Raw genomic sequence first — 19,331 nt, 5'->3', positions numbered from 1 at the left:
TATGATATTACTCCCAATATCGCAGGGAGGATACAGCTCTTCTGTGATATGGTTCCTAGTATCCGGAGGGGGAGAGGATGATAATAGTTCCAGTATCGCAGGCTGTGTTCACCCGCCCTGTGATATTGTTATGAGTATCCTGTTAAGGATATGACTCCCCATAGAGCAGGAGGCATACATCCAGCCTGGGATATTGTTCCTAATATCCATGGAGAGGAGAGGCTGATATTACTCCCAATACGGCAGGGGGTGTACATCCACCCTGTGATATTCTTCTTAGTATTCCAAGGCTGAGAGGTTGATATTACTCCCAGTATCGAAGACACTGTACACCCCCACGTGATACTCTTCCTGGTATCCGGAAGGGGAGAAGATGGTATTAATCCCCATATCACAGGAGGTGAACACCCACTCTTATATCTTTCCTAGTATGCAGGCAGAGAGGGGATAATATTATTCCAATATTGCAGAAGATGTACACGCCCCCCCCATGATATTGTCCTTAATATTCCAAGGCACAGAAGACGATATTACTCCCAATATCGCAGAAAGTGTACACCCCCCAGTGATGTTGTTCCCATGATCCAGGAGGGAAGAGGATGATATGACTTTCAACCCCTGCCCCCTGCAATGCTCTCACCCTGCAACACCGACACCCAGCTCCACCTGACATGGGACCAGAGGTGCTGGCTGGGGGTGTTGATTGCTTCTCTTTTCTCCCTTGCCAGACTCAGTAGAGGAAGCTGAGACTGAGCAGCTGCAGGAACAAGGTGGGTTTTGCAGGTGGCTCAGGCTTCCTCTGGTTATGAGCTGGGCCTTGGGGTAACACTGGGGGAGGTGACAGAGCTGAGTATGGTGGGCATTGGATGCGGCTGTCACCCCTCTGTGGTGCAGGCTGGGGGCTTGGGGGACGTTGACTGAGGTGGGCCTGAACCTCTTGTCTACTCTGACACTGGAGGCTGTGGGGTCCCACACTTCTTCCAATGAACATGCTGTCCCCCGCCTGGTCCCCGACCGAGATGGGACATCCTTTCCACTGCTGGGGCCCACATGGAGCTGTGGGTTCCTTTCTCATGACCTGGAGAAGCTGCAATTCGCCCTGTGCTCTGCCTCAGAGATGGGAGGCCACAGTGTCCTCAGCGGGTAGCAGAATTCAGAGCCTTAGGTTGCAGGGGCCTCAACTGAGGTCCCTGAAGGGTCTGCTCTTTCCTGAGGGGCTGATTCAGGGAGGCCCTCCCGTCTCCGCTCTGGGGCTCTATCTCTTCCCCTCACACAGGGTCCACATGTGGACAGCCTGGTGATGTGGACACACCAAGGGCCCTTGGAAGTTCCCTGGGAATGGGATCCATCCCAGTACATTTGGGATGCAGACACAAGGTCCCAGAGGAGGCCTGGGAAGCCAGTGGGGAAGGGAAGGCTGTAGTAGGTTTAGCCTCGGGGAGGGGGCGGTTCCACCCTCTGCCAAAGTCCCTGGAGCAAAGGCACGTGGCTCTCCAGCTGCCCCAGAGGCCAGGGTAGTGGCTGGGAGGGGCTGTGTGCCTCTGCCGGGTGGGGGAGATTTCTTAGCTAATCTAGTGAAGTCAAGTCAGACATTTGCCTCTAAATCATATTTATTAATTTTTTAATTCCAAGGCTTTACAGATGAATAAGGAGACAGTTTGTATTGAAAAGAGTTTTTACATGTGAGCTTGAAAAAGAGAGTCTGTTTAAATCTAGTTTTTTCCTTCCCTGTAATGCCTCTTTTCATCCCACGTTTTCCAACAGGAAATGCGCTCGTTTGCTCACCTCTGGGAGGGGGCTTTGGCTAGCAATCCACCAAAGACAGCAGGTGCCAGTGGACTGCTTGAGCAGTCTGGCCTTTGTTAACCCTTTAGGAACTGTGGGCTTCAGGTTTTCAGACCATCCAAGGTGAAGGTGGCCACAGGGGCCTGGAAGCTTTCCCATCCTTCCTGCAGGGATGGTCCATTTCCCTGCACGGAGCTTGGTACCCGGGTACAACACCCCTGTCCTGTGCTGTCGGTGGCTTTACCAATTTTGCATAGCAGCTTTTGAGCTGATCAATAGCTCTGATTGGCTGTTGAGGATTTCATGGATTCCTGTACCCCACCGGGGGGCCCAATATGCTGACAGAAGTGACATTTGTAGTTGTAGTGCTGCATATACATGGGTCCAGTTAGAAGGCTTTGATTCTTTCTAAAGGGAAAGGCATCTCTGAGGGATCGCTGAGCTGACATAGTCTCCTCAAACCATGCTGTCAGGTGGGCAACAAAGCAGGACAGGAGGGTGATTTCATAGGAGAGTCGGGTCACAGGCCCGCGTGTTCTCTCTGTCCCCATAGTGCCAGAGTTCCTACGTGCTCCAGGCCCCGGGTTTTCATTGCACATAATTCTCAAGGGCTCATGGCAAGCTGCACCAGGGACACAGAGGGCCGGGATGCAGGGACCCTGCCCCCAGTGGACCAAGGACTCACTGCTGAACTCTAATCTGTCTAGGTATTTTTGTGACTTGCAGAAATACCTCCACCTTGCCTGGGCCTGGAGCCACAGGAGACTCTTCCGAAGGTGAGGAATGTTCTGGAACAATGCAAGGCCTGCCCAGGCTGCCCCCAGGAGCCAGCGTCCTGGGGTCTCTGTGCGGCATCCAGCAACGTGAGCTTGCAGGACCCCGAGGAGCCCTCCCTCTGCTTGGAAGCTGAAGACGACTGGGAGGGTCCAGAGGCCCTGAGCTCACGGCTGCTGTTCCTGAACACCTCCGGATACAAGGCCAGCTTCCGTGGCCTGTACGTGGCACTGCCATGGCTGAGTGGCATGTTCTGCAGCTTTAGCGACGAGGAGGAGCTGACTGGGCGCCTGGCACAGGCCCAAGGGGCGGCCAAGAAAGCTGGCCTCCTCATGGCCCTGGCCAGGCTCTGCTTCCTCCTGGGGCGGCTGTGCTGCAGGAGGCTCAAGCTGTCCCAGGCCCGGGTGTACTTTGAGGAAACACTGGGGACCCTGGACGGCAGCTTCGGGGACCTGTTCCAGGTGGTGGCTGTGTACGCCAACCTGACCAGCATTTACTGGAAGCAGAACCGGGAGAACTGTACACAGGTGGTTCCCAAAGCCATGGCCCTGCTCCTGGGGACGCCCGGCCACATCTGCAGCACCGAGGCGGACAGGGAGCTCCTGCAGCTGGCACTGCAGTGGGCGGTGGGTGGCCAGAGCCTGCAGGCCAAGGCCCGGGCCTGCTTCCTGCTGGCCAGGCACCACGTGCACCTCAAGCAACCCGAGGAGGCCCTGTCCTTCCTAGAGTGGCTGTTGCTTTTGCACAGGGACTCGGGAGCCCCAGACCCTGCGTGGCTCTCAGACTGCTCCGGGCTCCTGGCTGACATCTACAGCCGCAAGTGCCTGCCCCTCCTGGTGCTGAGCTGTGTCAAGGTGGCCTCATTGAGGACACAGGACTCGCTGGCCGGCTCGCTGAGGAGCGTGAACCTGGTGCTCCAGAACGCCCTCCAGCCCCACAGCCTCCCCACCCAGACTTCCCACTACCTCAGGTGAGCGCTGGCCTCCCTAACCCCAGGCACAGGCCAGGCTCTGTGTGGCTTTCTCCACACCGGCCTGGCCCAGCCGTACAGCCACCACGGCTACCACGGCCCGGCCATCACCTTCATGACGCAGGCGGTGGAAGCCAGTGCTGTTGCCGGAGTCTGTGCCATCATGGACACCCTGGTGGCCCTGGCCTGGCTGCATGTGCTTCATGGGCAGAGCCTGGTGGCCTTGAACATCCTGCAGTCTGTCCAGGATGCAGTGGTGGCCAGTGAGCACCAGGAAGGTGTGATTGCCAACATGGTGGCCGTGGCTCTGAAGAGGACGGGCCGGACGAGGCAGGCAGCTGAGGGCTACTACTGTGCCCTATGGGTGGTTTGGGACCTGGGCCAGCGAAGGAACCAGGCAGTGGTGCTGGCCAACTTCGGGACCCTGTGCCTGCACACGGGTGCCAGCAGGCTGGCCCAGCACTACCTTCTGGAGGCCGTGCGTCTGTTCTCGAGGCTTCCCTGTTTGAAGTGTGACTGGGACTTCACTCACGTACTCCTGCAGCTGGGTCACCTCTGCACCCGCCCTAGTTCCTCCTGTGCGCCTTCTGGGGCCACTCGGGTCAGGGCACACCTGGGGTTTGTGATTTGGAAACAAGTGATGGTTTTTCCACCATCGAAAGTGCTGAGTCATGGCCAGCAGCAGGTGTTGGCAAGCGCCCTGGAGACAGGCAGTTCCCATGCAGGGCCAGGCCCTCTGTGCCCTACTGGGGCAGCCAGCTCTTTCCGGTTTGCTCAGGGACCATCCTGCCTTGAGCACGGAAAGTCCTGCATGCTGGGAATCCCTGGCCATAACCCTGGGATCAAGGCAGGCTCTGCTGAGCTGGGACTTGGGGCCCCTCCATGAGCCAGGCCCTGAACACCAGTTCTTGTGCCCGTGTTATCTGCTTGGTATCTCGGCAGCCCTGCGCACCTGTCATCCCACTTCACAGAGGACACAGGGGCGGGTGATTGCCCAAAGCCACAGAGCAGTTCATGCAAAAGCAGCTCGTGCAGAGTGTGCCAGGCCCCACCCACAAATGGAGCTTGTGGGGTCCTCGGGAAGCAGGTGCTGAGTGTAGGAACGTGAGCTTCAGGCCAGAGAAGCCACAAAAGGGTGAGTGGCGCGATGGCGGGGCAGCACTTGGCCCCGCGTTAGGGAAGCCTCTTTAGTCTGGGACCAGAGGGTTGAGAGGATTTAGTCAAGTAATAGGTGTGGATAAGGGAGTGGTGGTGGGGGAGGGGCTGGTGGTGTAGCCTGTGTGAAGGCCCAGAGGTGAGCGGGGGTGAGTGAGCGGGAGTGTGAGCGGGGATGAGTGGGGTGTGAGCGGGGGTGAGTGAGTGGGGCTGAGTGAGCGGGGATGAGTGGGGTGTGAGCGGGGGTGAGTGAGTGGGGGTGAGTGAGCGGGGATGAGTGGGGTGTGAGCGGGGGTGAGTGAGCAGGGCTCATACAGGGAGGTGCAGAGTTGGGAGTGGGTGGGTTGGGTGCTGGATGGTGAGAAGCTCTTCTGGAGAGCTAAGCAGGGCCTGGGGCCTCAGGCTGTGGCTTGGCCTTTTCCCCAAGAGCACTGGGGAGCCATGGAGTGCTGTCAAACAGTCACTGCACACTGAGCAGTAAACAGACAGTAGGTGGGCAGGGCTGCCCGAAATCTAGGCCGCAGAGAATAGATGAGGAAGTTGAGTCCAGGGAAATGGTTGAGACAAGGGATACTGTTGAGTCCCCTCTGCCTTGCAGCGCTTTGTCATGGCACAGTGAGACCACTCAGAGGTGCCTCCTGTGGCCTGGACCAGAGCCCCAGGAGCTGTGGCCAAATCTGCCCATTTCCCAGCACAGGCCTGGCACCCACTCTTGGCCCTAGGAAGGATGAGATTTTGGAAAGGACCATGTGAAAGGGCCCCAGTCCCACACATCTGCCCAAGGAGGGGTGGGGGGGTTCCTACCCAGGCTTCTTCCCCAAGGGCATTCTCTGACTGGAAGGAGACCCTCCAGGAGCCCAGCACCCCAGCCCCCACTGCAGCCTCCGGTGGCTCCTGGCACAATAGTCTGTGGCACCTCCTCCTACGAGGCCCTCCCCAGGGTGCTGGGGGATTCAGACTTGGAAATGCAGGCCAGGGAATAGAGATCATGCTTCTGTGTCTCCCCACCCTGCACTGAACGGTCGAGGAGACCGAGGGTGGGGTTGATACCCCACATGCTTACTTGGGGTCATTTTTGAGTCACTTTCGGTAGTTCGTGTCCTTCTAGGAGTTTGGCTGTTGTGTCTAGATGGTCTGATTTGTTGGTGTACAATTGTTCATAGTGTTTTCATGGAATCCTTTTATTTCTGTCAGGTCGGCAATAATGTTTCCTCTTTCATTTCTGATTTTAGAAACTTGGGTTTGTAATTGTTTGTTTATTTATTTTTATTAGAGATAGGGTCTCATCATGTTCCCCCAGGCTGGTCTTGAATGCTGGCCTCAGCGATCCTTCCACCTCAGCCTCACAAAGCGCTGGGATGACAGGCGTGAGCCATGGTGCTCAGTCTCTGATTTGAGTCATTTGTGTCCCATCTTTCTTTTCTTGGTCAGTCTGGTGAAAGACTTGTCAATTTTGTTATTATTTTCAAAAAACCCACTTTTGGTTCTGTTGACTCTCTCTTTTGTTTTTCCATTCTCTGTATTTTTACTTCCCATTTCCACTCTCACGTTTATTATTTTCTTTCTTTTATTCACTTTGGGTTTAGTTCATTTTCTAGTTTCTCAAGGTTAGGTTTTTGATTTGAGATTTTTCTTCTTTCTTTGAATGTAGACATTTACAGTTATAAATTTCCCTTTCAACACTGCCTTAGCTGCATCTTGGAGTTTTTGATATGCTGTGCTATTTCTTTTTCTTTTTTTTTTTTTTTTTTTTCTTTTCAGGTTTTGCTCCATTGCCCAGGCTGGGGTGCAGTGGTGCAATCTTGGCTCACTGCAACTTCTACCCAGGTTCAAGCCATTCTCATGCCTCAGCTTCCCGAGTAGCTGGGATTACAGATGTGCACCACCACACCCGGCAAATTTTTGTATTTTTTTTATAGAGACGAGGTTTCACCATTTTTCCCAGGCTGATCTCAAACTCCTGAACTCAAGCGATCCTCCTGCCTCGGCCTCCCACAGTGCTGGGATGACAGGCGTGAGCCACCGTGCTGGCCCGGGCTGTGCATTTGTTTGCATTCTTCTCAAATTAGTTTTCAGTTTCCCTGATGGTCTCTTCTTTGACTCACTGGTTGTTTAGGAGTGTGTAATTTCCACATATTTTTGAATTTCCCACTTTCCTTCACTCTTGATTTCCAGTTTCATGCCAGTACAGCTGAAGAACACCTCTGCTTTGGTCTCAGTCCTTCTCCATTCACTGAGGCTCGTTTTGTGGCTTGGCACATGGTCTGTCATTGGGAATGTCCCATGGGTGCTCTAGAGGACTGTGTATTCAGCTGTCGTTGGGGGGCGTGTGTGACAGATGTCCATTCAGTGTACCTGGTTTCCAGTGTTAATCTTCAGAATGTTTCTGACACTAGAAAATCAGAAGCTTTCCACTGTTCCCAGCACCGTGGCTTTGGGAGAGGCCAGTGAGCCTATGGTTTTGGAGCCTGGTTGCATGAGAGAAGCATGTGTGGGAACACCAGGGGCTGGCTTTGAACACCATTCCCCCAACGTGATGCCATGTGTGGCAGACATGACGCTTGGCTTTGCTCTCTCAGGGTTTCATCTGCGACAGGGGCTACTTGTGCCCCTGGCCTCATCAGCTCAGGCTGAAGGCGGCCCTGGTCCTCGCCAGAGGGACTTTGTGAAGCAGAAATAGATGGCCTGGTGCAGGGGCCGAGCCTGGCCAGGACCTCGGCCCTGGGAGTTGTAAAGAAGGCCGGCCTCTACCATGAGCATCTGCACCAAGCTGTGCCCATGTCACGGTGTGCTCAGTGTCTGTCCTTGTACAGGTACATGGCCTGTCTGATCTTAGGGTCCCCGCCTATGGGGCCCAGGTTCACAGAGGTGTGAAAGAGACAAGCACAGCGCAGGGGCCTCCGAGCCCAGCCAGCCTCGCTTCGATGCTGGGAGGCTGATGTCTTCCATTTTGTCTTCTGCCCAGGCCAGCTGCAGGCCGTCCAGTGGCTGTGCTACTTCTACAGCGTCGTCATGCCCAGCCAGGCCCAGTGTGTCATGTACCATGAGTTCCAGCCCTCCCTGGCCTGCAAGGTGACCGACAAGGTGCTGGAGGGGGCAGCTCCTGGAGCCCATCAGTCAGCTCTACCTGTCCCTGGGCACCAAGCAGTGAGGGCTGGCTTTGCAGTGGTGGGGGTGTGGAGGGGGGCAAGGGGGTTGGGGGGTCAGGGCAGGGAGGGGGGGCACAGGGAAGCTGGCCCAGGGCCCCATCAGCCCCTTTCCTTTGGATCATTTGGTTCCTTGGCATCAGATGCTTTGAGCTGGTGGGTCTGGAGTCGTCCCAGGGCTGCTGCTGGCTCGTGAGTCCCAGCTTGAGCCTCCCTTGTGGGTCAAAGGTTATCTCAACCCCAGCAGAGGCAGTACGTGCACTCTGGGCTGTTCTTCCTACTATGGTGGCTTTTGTCATCTGACCTCTGCCTGGCCCAAGTCTTCACTCCTGGCCTTCATCTGTCCCCTTAAATGTGACCACAGCAGCCACCTGTGGCTTCTCTCCCACAGAAGAGACAATTGTGTCACCTGCTTCCCTGGGGCAGGGTTTCAAGGTTTCACGTCCCATATGTGGCCCACTCGGCTTCCCCCGAGCATCCTGACCTGGTGGGGTAACCATGGCCCTGGCCACCTCACCCACAGCCCCTCGAGTGTTGGACTTACTTAGAGAGCGGGGAAGGAGCCAGATTCCATGGGGACCCGGGAGACTGGCTCCAGTCTTGGCCTCAGTTTACAGAAGGAAAATGGGCCAGTGTGCTAGAGCCATGCTTCTCAAAGTGTAGTCCCTGGACCAGCAGAGCAGCATCTATATCACCTAGGAGCTTGTGGCAAGTGGGAGTTCTGGGGCCTGCCCTAGGCCTGTGGAGCCAGAAGGTCTGGGGGCAGGGCCAGCAAGCTATACAGACAGGCCTCCAAGTGACTGTGATGCCTGCACACCTTGAGAACCATCGGCCTAGATAGCCTCTGAACACTAACGGCTCCTGGTGCATCTGGAGAAGACACAGGCCATGTTTGGGAGGCAGGGGAGATGGGCTAGCACACTCCTCCTGCCACAGGGCAGCATGGTGCTCCATTCCCTCAGAAGGATGTCCTTCATCTTTTCCATGCCGTGTGTGTTCACCCTGGCCCTCCCAGCAGCCTGGGAAGGGCAGAACACTGCACACACAAGAGGGCCGTTTTCGGTCCTCACATGCCAGATTCATCTGTCACCAGACCCACGGGAGGAGGCAGACTGGTTCCAGGAGGATGACAGCCCTTGTTCTGACACGTGTGTCTGATTCCAGGGCCTACAGATCCACTCTGGACTACACCAAACGAAGTCTGGGGATTTTCATTGACCTCCAGAAGAAAGAGGAGGCGCATGCCTGGCTGCAAGCAGGGAAGATCTACTACATCCTGTGGCAGAGCGAGCTGCTGGACCTGTACATCCAGGTGAGTGGCAAGGGATGCAGGAGAGCCCCTGTGCTGTTCACTCTCTGTCCGTTCATCCTTCCATCCATCCATCAATCTGTCCTTTCATCCATCCATCATTCATCTATCCTTTTATCATCCATCTATTCACCCGTCTATCCATCCATTCACCTGTCCATCCATTCATCCTTCCATCATCTGTTTACCTGTTCATCCTTCCATCCATCCATCCATTCTTCCATCATCTTCCCATACACCTGTGGGTCCTTCCATCGATCCTTTTATCATCCATCCATTCACCTGTTTGTCCATCCACCCATCCTTCCATCTATCCAACTGTTCATCCTTCTATCCATCCATCATCCATCCATCCATTTCATTCATTCATCTGGTCACCTGTTCATCCATCCATTCACCTGTTTGTCCATCCATCCATCCACCTGTTCATCCATCCCTCCATCCTTTCATCATCCATCCATTCACCTGTTCATTCTTCCATGCATCCATCATTCATCCACTCGCCTCCTCATCCTTCCATCCATCCATTCACCTATTCATCCTTCCATTCATCCATCCATCCATCGTTCATCCATTTTATCATCCATCCATCCACCTGTTCGTCCATTCATCCATCCTTCCATCATCCATCCATTTACCTGTTCATCCTTCCATCCATCCATCATTCATCCATCCATCCATCATCTATCCATCCGTTTATCCATCCATCACCCATCCATGATCATCCATCCGTCCATTCACCTGTTCACCCTTCTATCCATCCATTTCCATCCATCACCTGTTCATCCTTCCATCCATCAATCCATATATCCATCCATCCATCCATCTCCTATTCATCCTTCCATCGATCATCCAATCCTTCCATCCCTCCATCATTCATACATCCTTTTATCCATCCATTCACCCGTCCTTCCATCCATCAGTCCATTCATCCTTCCATCATCCATCCATTCACCTGTTCATCCGTCCATCCACTCATCCTCCATCCATCTTTCCATTATCCATCCACCTCCTGTTCATCCTTCCATCCGTCCATCCATTCATCCAACATCCATCCTTTCACCCATCTATCCACTCACCTATTCGTCCATCCATCATTCATCCATCCACCCACCAATCTACCTATTAATCCATCCCTCCGTTCATCTGTCCATTTGTTTATCCATACACTGGTCTATCCACCATATATCCATCCATATGTACATACATTATCTACCCACCCATACATACATATACACATCATTCCAACCACCCACCCACCCATTCATCTGTCCGTCCATCCATGTGTCTACACATCTGCTCATCCATCCACTCATTCCTGAGCCACTGCTGAGCACCTGTTGTATGCCTTTTCCCTCCCTCCAACTGGTTCCCTCACATCCTCCCCCAGTGGCCAGCATCTTCTCCCTGAGGGCAGAGGCGTGGCCCCTCACAGTGCCTAGCACCTGCTGGTATACAGCTCATGCTCAAAGAATGTGACCACTCAGTTAACACACAGAAGAATGTGCTCCAAGTGACACGTGGCACATCTCCTTACAAAATGAATCATAGCGGCTGTTTTCAGAGGCTTTCCCAAACACAGTGTGATCTGGAACAAATTGTGAAGCCCACGAGCCTGGTGAAGCTTTCATTATTGAGCACCTGCTGTATACCTCCTTGAGCTGAGGAGAAGGATCAGCTCATGGCCAAGAGGGGACCAGGCCCACCCACAAACACTGTTGATGTGTGGCCCTGAGCTGTGGTGGGGATGTGGCAATGCAGAAAGGAACCAGGGGATGGGCTCCCAGCAATCTGGGGGCCGCGGGGGGTGGGCTAGGGCTATCCCTGGTGGTAGGATTCACAGGTGTTGGGCTCCTGGGCTGCAGCTGCTCAGTCACCTCCTGGCACTGAAGTGCGTCAGTTCATTGTCCTCATGCCAGTGGTGGGGCAGCCCTAATGCACAGGTCTGAAAAATGCTCTGGTGTACCTGCAGTGTGTGAGAGGAAGGAGGCTGGCGAAGGTGGGTGTGGTCACCTCACCAGGTGTGGGTCTTGAGGGAACTTCTGCTCCTTTCAGGTGGCACAGAATGTGGTCCTGTACACAGGCGACTCCAACCTGGGGCTGGAGCCGTTTGAGGCAGCTGGAGACATCTTCTACAACGAAGCCTGGGAGCGGGAGAAAGCCGTGTCCTTCTACCGGGTGAGCTGGCCTGTAGGCTGATGTGGGTGGGCCTCAGGGAGTCACCTGGAGGGCTGAGGCACAGGTGTGGCAGGGCAGAGGCCTCCCACCTGGAGGCAAGGCCACCCACGCACATGCTTCGTTTCCCCGTGGTCTCACCAGGAATGATATTGACTGTGCCCCTGCCCGGGACAAACGCTTGGGCTGTGGACGTGGCATTGGCTCTACCCTCGCCTAGTTGTCTCACCGGGAATGATATTGACTGTGCCCCTGCCTGGGACAAACGCTCAGGTCTGGACAGCTCAGGTCTGGACATGACAGTGGCTCTACCCTTGCACCTGATGCTCTCAAGCAACCATGAGTGGGAAGTCCTGTCCCCATCTTCCAGATGAGGAAGCTGAGGCTCAGAGAAGCACAGGGACATTTCAAAAGACACACAGCATGTCAGTGGGAGGCCCAGGGCCCAAGTCTGCCTGTACCCCGAAGTGGGGACGACTTCTCCCTTCCTCTGAGCTCATGGTGTGGCTCAGCCCTGGGCACAGATAAATGTGTTTTTAGAGCAGAGAGGAGTGCTGGCTTGGCTCCCCCTAGTCAGACCCCCGGTGCCCCAGTGGGAGAGGCTGGTCTGAGGCTGCCAGGTGTAGCTAGATGGGCCCCAGGTGACTCTTCAACCCCCAACTTGGGTGTCTGAACCGTGCGTTATCCCAGAGCACAGAGCTCTGCGGAGGTGCAGGGGTAACTGGGGCGTGGGATGCTCCAAGCACATGTTTGAGCTCTGAGGAAGGCGCTGGGCAAGGTGGGTGCTGCGGGAAGCCTGGCCCCACCTGCCTGTGTGGTAGGACCGGGCCCTGCCCCTGGCAGTGACTATGGGCAACCGCAAGGCAGAGCTGCAGCTGTGCAACAAGCTGGTGGCACTGCTGGCCACGCTGGAGGAGCCCCAGGAGGGCTTGGAGGTTGCCCACATGGCCCTAGCACACAGCATCACCCTGGGTAAGTCCCCCTGAGCCCCTGCCCTGCCAGGATCCACACTTTGCCAGAGCCCAGCCTCCAGGTCTGTAGGGCAGGAGCTGAAACAGCTGCTGGATTTTCCTAGTCTCCTGTCCAGGCAGGCAGATCTGCCCAGCTGGCTTCCCCGTCTGGCTGTGTGGCACAGCCCGAGGTCTCCTCACACAGTGCTGAGCTCTGCTTCCTCTGTCTCTTCCAGCTGCTGACCACAAGGGCCACCCAGTGTGCCCTCTGCCTTCCAGACATGCCAGGCATCTCGGTCCCTATATGTGCCAGGCTGAGTGGCACATTCCCTTTGTCTTGTGCCCTTTTCACCCTCATCAACCACACAACTCTCTGATGAAATCCCAGTTCCCCTTCCAGCAGCCTGCCCCTTAAGGCTGGGCATCCCCTGGTGCTGTGCCAGGATCGTCTGTCCTCCTCCAGAGACAGGGAACCCTGGGCGGGCCGCATGCCCCAACGTCTTGTGCCTTGGGGCCCAGTACACAGTAGGTGTGCAGCTGTGTGGGAATGCATTGAATGCAGGCTCCACAGCACTCGCCCTGAAAGGGGGAGGACATCAGAGACAGCCTAGGTGGGTTTGTGCATCTGGGGGGGACCTGGAGCTCAGGCATGCGGTAACTCCCCAAGGTAAGGGGCTCTGATCGTGACATACCCAGGAGGAGTCGGATGTCACGTCTGTGGGCTGCATGGAGCCGGGGTTCCCGAGAGCACCTGGACTGCATGGGTTGTGGGCTCCCCCGGTTAAAACCAGTGAACAAAGGCAGGTGGCTATGTGTAGGCAAGCTGGGCCATCCAAGTCTGACTTTGCCAAAGCCTCACAGTAGACAGGGGCAAGCCTTATTAGTTCTGCTTTGCAGATGGGAAAGTGAGTCTGGGAACCCAGAAGGGACTGGCCAGAGCTGCCCAGGTGACCACAGGTGCCTGGAGGCAAGCCAGGTGCTGCCCGGGGTCTGCATACCTGCTCCTGAGGGGCCTGTGCCCTGACTGCCCTAGGGAGCCACGTCCTCACACCTGCCCCTTTGGCCTGCACCCCAGGGGACCAGCTGAATGAGCACGTGGCCTACCACCGGCTGGCCACCCTGCACCACCTGCTGGGCCATGGCAAGCTGGCAGAGCACTTCCACCTCAAGGCCCTGTAGCTCTGCAACTTGCCGCTGGAGCTCGACGAGGAGACCCTCTACTACGTGAGGGTGTACCTGGTGCTCGGTGACATCTTCTATGACATGAAGGTGGGTGGGGAGGGGCAGGGCTTGGGGTGTTTCCAGCCCCCTTGGAGTGGGATCTCCACCCAGACCCCAGGGGCCTGGGTTCCAGCCTTCCTTAGGAATGGCCCAGTAGCCTCCCTGGAGCTCTGCACGTGGCTGGAGGAACCGGCAAGGTTCGCAGATACAACCCAGCTCCCAAACTGGCCAGGCCCCACCCTCAAGAACTCAGTCTCTGCCTGGGAGGCTGACACATGAGCGGGCAATGGTGGCCTCTGGGTAAAGAAGGGGGATTGCATTCAAGGGGGCCCTCCTGGAGGAGGTGACACCAAACCGAGTCTTGTCAAGTTGCATTTAACAAAACAGGGTCAGGAGAAGGACATTTTGGAGGACGGCATCATCCTCACATTGAATCCACATTGCAAGATCCAACCCAAATCCCAGTGCCTCCTCTAGGAAGCCTGCCCAGGGTGCCAGCCTGCACTGAGCAACTCCTTCCTGGAGTCCCGAGACACCTTGAATCTTCACATCACCCAGGAAGGGTGTGGTGGGACCCGTGTCTTACCATCCGCTTCACAGACAGGGGAACCCCAGCTCATGGCAGGTGCAGTGGGGCGGGGCCCCAGCCAGCCAGGCTGAGACCCTGCTGGGTCAGGTCTGTCTCAAGGGGAGGTGCTGTGCTCTCTCTGCCCCCAGACCTGCAGGGGTGGAGAGCTGGGAGTGGCAGACTCAGACCTAGGGTGTTTCCACCCCTCTGCCCAGCAGGCACTTGCCCCTCCTCAGCATCGCACTGGCCCCCTGTCAGTGCTCATTATGGGCTGAGGGGCCAGGGCACTCCAGTCCAGGGACCGAGATCTTGGCCTTAGAACATGAGGAGCTGGGGCTGCCTGGGAGGCCCCTGCCCAGTGCTGGCGACACCTGGTGGTCAGAAGCGGTCCCTGTGGCCTCCCAAGTCCCAGCCAGACAGGGAGGTGTCAGGCCCAGAGGGACGCTGCTCACTGCTCAGGGGCTCGCCTGGGACCCAGGGGACGGGCCTCCCAGAAGTGGGCCTTTATCTCTCTTGGTCAAGCCTGCTGCCCACTCTGCCTGCCCAAGAGTAATGAAAGGGCCAAGTAGTACCTGAGAGGCCAAAGTCCATGGTTGAGGTCGAGGGGCAGAGGCCTCCTTCACCTCCTTCCCATGCACAGCCCTCTGGGCCTCATCGTGACTATGCTGTCAGCCCAGGCCAGCTTCCCACAGGGAGGCCCCCTCGAGAATTCCCCAAGGGCAGCTGTCTTTCCAAGGCCACACCCTCCTTGTATATAGGAGGCTCTGGACCGAGGGCCCAGAGGAGTGGGAGAGAAAGCTGGGCTGGATGGGGCCTGAAAGGCTGGCAGAGAGGCAGGGGTAAATGGGCATCCTTGCTGATTGCCTCTAAAATGCGGTCCCCTTTAGTCTACACGTGAGAGTGAGCCCTGGGAATAGGGTGGATTAGGTGTGTCCTGGCTCAGCCTGCTACTCACTAGCTGCTGCGCACACTACAGGCACATGGAAATGCACACAGGCACACACACATACAGGCATGCACACTCAGACACACACAGCCACAGGTGCACACACAACCACACAGGCGTGCACACAGCCACAGGCACATGCAGAGACATGCTTTGGCTGGCTACCCTTCCTGTTTAGTTAGGATGCCCCCACCCCTTCAGGAAGCCCTTGCCTCCCACCCCCGGCTGAGTCAGGGGCCTCCTGGGCTTCCCTCTGCCACAGCCTGGGCCACCTTTGTGGTCAGTGTTCAGTCCCAGGTCCCTCAGACTGGGAGCAAGGATGTTAGGCTCAGCCATGCACCCAGCAGAGTCCAGTGTTTTGCTGGGCTGGGGAGCATTGGATGAGCAGCGGCGGTGACTCAGGGTCTTCTCACGCCCCTGCTCCATGTGTGGGGCGGGGCAGTGAGGGAATGGACTGCTGCATCTTGGACTTTGTCCTTGACCCTGGGAGCCATCTTGAGATGGTAAAGAGGGACAGGCCAGGCCTGGGTCTTAGAGAGGTCCCTTGGGTGTCCCCCATGTGGAGGAGGCACCTGGGGAGAAGCCGGGGGGTAGATGGGAGGGTCAAGGTGGAGGTCTGGGAGGCAGCATCCCAACCCAGGGATGGTGAGTTTGAGCCAAAGATGCATTGAAAATGAGAGTGGATGTCTGGGGAGTCACACTCCGTCAATATTTCAGGGAACATTGCCAGGGGAGGACACCTGTGAGATGGTTTTGTACCTGGCCTGGCCCGTGGAGGGCCTGGAAATGGTCAGCATGGACAGGGGCCGGAGGGGAGCCTGGGTCACTCAATGCTGTGCCTCTGCTGTGGCTTGGAGCCACGGGTCCTGCATGGAACTCTCAGAGCAGGCAGGATCTGCCCTGACCCCAGCCCATGGGGAAAGCAGCCACTGCCTGCAGAGAGGGTGGGACTGGGGCAAGAGGCTTGGGCTGAGTGGAGCATAGGGATAGTCAGGAAGGCTTCCAGGGTTGTCCCCACCTCCTGCAGCTGAGACCACAGCAGTGTCACAGGCTTCGGGGCTCATGGGGTGAGCCAGCATTGGCTGGACATGTGGAATGACCTGGAGACAGGAACAGCCTCTGGGAAGACAGGCTCCGAGTCCCCCTTTTGCTGAGCATGGCCTGTCCCCTTCAGGAATGGTTTGATGCAGCCGGGTACTATCAGCTGGCACTGGCAGCCGCCGTGGACCTGGGCAACAAGAAGGGCACAGCTGAAGACCTACATGCCGCCGGCCACCATCTCACACAACTTCCTCCTGGGCCACGAGAAGTAGCTCTTCTGCTACCAGAAGGCCAGGACCTTCACCACAGAGCTCAATGTCTGCAGGGTCAACCTGCCTCCTCTGCCACTCAGCGGGTGGGCCTCCTGGTTGGCCCCAGCCACCCTCGCTGAGGACAGCATCCGAGGGAGTGGGTTTTGTGCAAGGAGGATGGTCTCCTGCCTCTCCTGGTGTCTCCTGTGACTCATTTTCTGGGATATGGAGGCATGAAAGCAGGGTTCAAATAGTCCCCAGGGCATCCTTCCCTGTGTGCTTCCTGGGCTGTGTCTAGGGGCCAGCTCCTTCCCTGGTGGCAGCCCTCTGATCTTGGGGATGAGAAGGACCCTGAGTCCAACAGACCTGGGCCAGGTCACCATGAGCCTCGGTTTCCTTGGCGGCCAGAGGGGAGATGGTGGTGGAACTCCTGGAGCAGCTCCCTGCTCGGAGATTTTGCTGTAGGTCTCGTGCCGCCCTTGCCTTTATCCTTCAGGCCACTGTGCCCACATGTGGGGACTACTAGTGCCCCTGTTCGCCATTGAAGAAACAGAGGCACAGAGAGGTTAGGTGTCTCGCCCACCGTCACACAGCAGGTAGGGGTGGAGACACAGCCCAGTACACTGACCACCACACCACCCTCCTGCCAGGAAGGTGTCCCCCATTAGGACCCAAGGTCAGCTCCTGGACCTCTCTTGTGGTGTCAGGAGAGCCACAGGCCAGGGAGGGTGGCCCCGGGGATCCCTCACTCAGTGTCCTCTGCTCCCACATTTGTTTGGGCCGAGCCTGGCCAGTCCCACCTCTGGCCACCGATCAGCCCTGCGGGAAGTGAGATGCAGGAATCTCCACCTGTGTGGATGCTGCTACCCAGTATTGAAAGCCTTATCTGGGCTGCCCCCTATGCCGTCCCCACAGGCCCCCTCCCCTTCCGGCCCCCGGCCCTCATCCCAGTCCCTGGAATCCCAGTTGTTCCTTCTTGGAATCTCTTGGCCCCAGGGAACACAGCTCACAGTCTCTTTGCCAGTTTACAGCAAGGAAACCGAGGTTCAGAGACTGTGGGTGTCCCACCTGATGCTCACATACACTGCACTCTCGCAGGCCCCTCTTTTAAACACTTTAAATGAGGTGACATTCGCATTGCATGCAATTAACTATTTCAACGCGAATAATGTGGTGGCATTTGTGCATTCACAGTCCTGTGCAACCACTCACGCCATGTAGTTTCAAAACGTGTTCATCTCCCCAGAAGAAACCTGCCATCCTCAATCCTCACTAAGCTGTTACCCTTCCTTGGTATCCCCCAAGCCCCTCGTTTAATGGAAGGGGAAACTGAGGCCCAGAGAGAGACTTGCCAGTGGGTGGAGCTCTGATAATAAGGAATCAGGCACCCATCTGCTGCTTCAGTCCTGGGTTGGTTTTCCACCCAGCAGAGGTGACAGAGCTAGGAGGTTCTGGGACCACATGCTTGCAGCCAGAGCCCTGCCCCAAGCTTCCCCACCAGGGGGCAGCAGAGAGCTTTCCAGAACTGGCCGCAGGGCTGGCAGGAAGCAGCGGATCAGAGCTGCTGACAAACCTCAAGTAGACCCCCAGATCACCGTCTCTGTGGGTTGGGCTTGGGAATTGGAGAGGAGGCCGCATGATTGGAAACCTGAAGACAGCACGGCCTGGCTGGAGGAGCGGGAAGTGCCATCACGTTTACTGAGGACACATCTCCTGCCCGCTGGGCTGGGCATGCAGCCACTCTTCTCAGGGTGGGGTCCACAGGTCCGGGTTGCTCTCAGCCCCCGACCTGCCTCAGAGTCCAGGGGGCTTTGTGCCTCCCCATCTCCACCCCCCCGGCTGGTGCCATGAGGGGACTGGATCCTGGGATCCTGTTCCTCTTGGGCAGCAGAGACTGGGGGACCAGAGGAGATGATGGGTCTTCAAGCCCCACATTTAAACCCCAGCCTACCATGCACAGTCTGGGTGTTCGGGGTGAGGGAGTTGATGTCTCTGAGCCCCAGTTTTGTCACCACTAAAATGAGGCCGACATACTGGGGCAGAGTGCCAGTCCCAGGGCTAACAGAGGCCTGTTTCCTACTGACAATACCTCTTACTCCTAGGAACAGCTCCAACAACCACACACTAGGGAACACTCAACCCAGGCCAACTTGTCAGAGGCACGTGAGCCAGAGCGACTCCATCTTGAATGGGGGCTGGGTAAAGGGAGGCTGAGACCTGCTGGGCCGCATTCCCAGGAGGCTAGGCATTCTTAGTCACAGGATGAGATAGGAGGTTGGCACAAGATACAGCTCATAAAGACCTTGCTGATAAAGCAGGTTGCAGTAAAGAAGCCGGGCAAAGCCCACCAAACCCAAGATGGCCCACAAGAGTGACCTGTGATTGTCCTCATGGCTCATTATGTGCTAATTATAATGCATCAGCTGCTACAAGACACTCCCACCAGTGCCAAGACAGTTTATAGATGCCATGGCAACATCTGGAGGTTCCCTACATGGTCTCAGAAGGGAGGGCAGAAACTCTCAGTTCTGGGAATTGCCCACCCCTTTCCTGAAACACTCATGAATAGTCCAACCCTTGTTTAGCGTATGATCAAGAAATAACCATGAAAATGGGCAACCAGCAGCCTTTGGGGCCACTCTGCCTATGGAGCAGCCATTTTTTTTTTTTTTTTTGAGATGGAGTCTCACTCTGTTGGCCGAACTGGAATGCAGTGGCGTGATCTTGGCTCACTACAACCTCCATCTCCTGGGTTCAAGCGATTCTCCTGCCTCAGCCTTCCTAGTAGCTGGGATTACAGGCACCTGCCACCACGCCAAGTTAATTTTTTGTATTTTACTGGAGACAGAGTTTTGCCATGTTGGACCAGGCTGGTCTCGAACTTCTCACCTCAGGTGATCCACCTGCCTCGGCATCCCAAAGTTATAGGATTACAGGAGTGAGCCACTGCGCCCGTCCAGAGTAGCCATTCTTTTATTCCTTTTCTTTCCTAATAAACTTGCTTTCACTTTATGGACTCGCCCCGAATTCTTTCCTCTGT

General features: G+C 56.3%; 1 protein-coding gene across 1 annotated transcript; it reads left to right on the top strand.

The window, feature by feature from the left end:
• Positions 1 to 671: 671 nt before the first annotated feature.
• On the top strand, positions 672 to 17,873 carry LOC117071038 (SH3 domain and tetratricopeptide repeat-containing protein 1-like). Its single transcript, XM_033190836.1, is given in 12 exon segments — positions 672 to 696; positions 729 to 770; positions 2,512 to 4,197; positions 7,650 to 7,777; positions 7,779 to 7,831; positions 8,995 to 9,142; positions 11,195 to 11,317; positions 12,136 to 12,286; positions 13,340 to 13,533; positions 16,174 to 16,242; positions 16,244 to 16,448; positions 17,719 to 17,873. Coding segments are annotated over 12 exon segments (2,979 nt in total).
• The last annotated feature ends 1,458 nt before the right edge of the window (positions 17,874 to 19,331 follow it).

The sequence above is a fragment of the Trachypithecus francoisi genome, unplaced genomic scaffold, assembly GCF_009764315.1.
Source record: "Trachypithecus francoisi isolate TF-2019V2 unplaced genomic scaffold, Tfra_2.0 Lachesis_group3, whole genome shotgun sequence".
NCBI lineage: Eukaryota > Metazoa > Chordata > Mammalia > Primates > Cercopithecidae > Trachypithecus > Trachypithecus francoisi.
The sequence above is the reverse complement of the archived record's forward strand: the minus strand, read 5'-3'. Positions and strand labels throughout refer to the sequence as shown.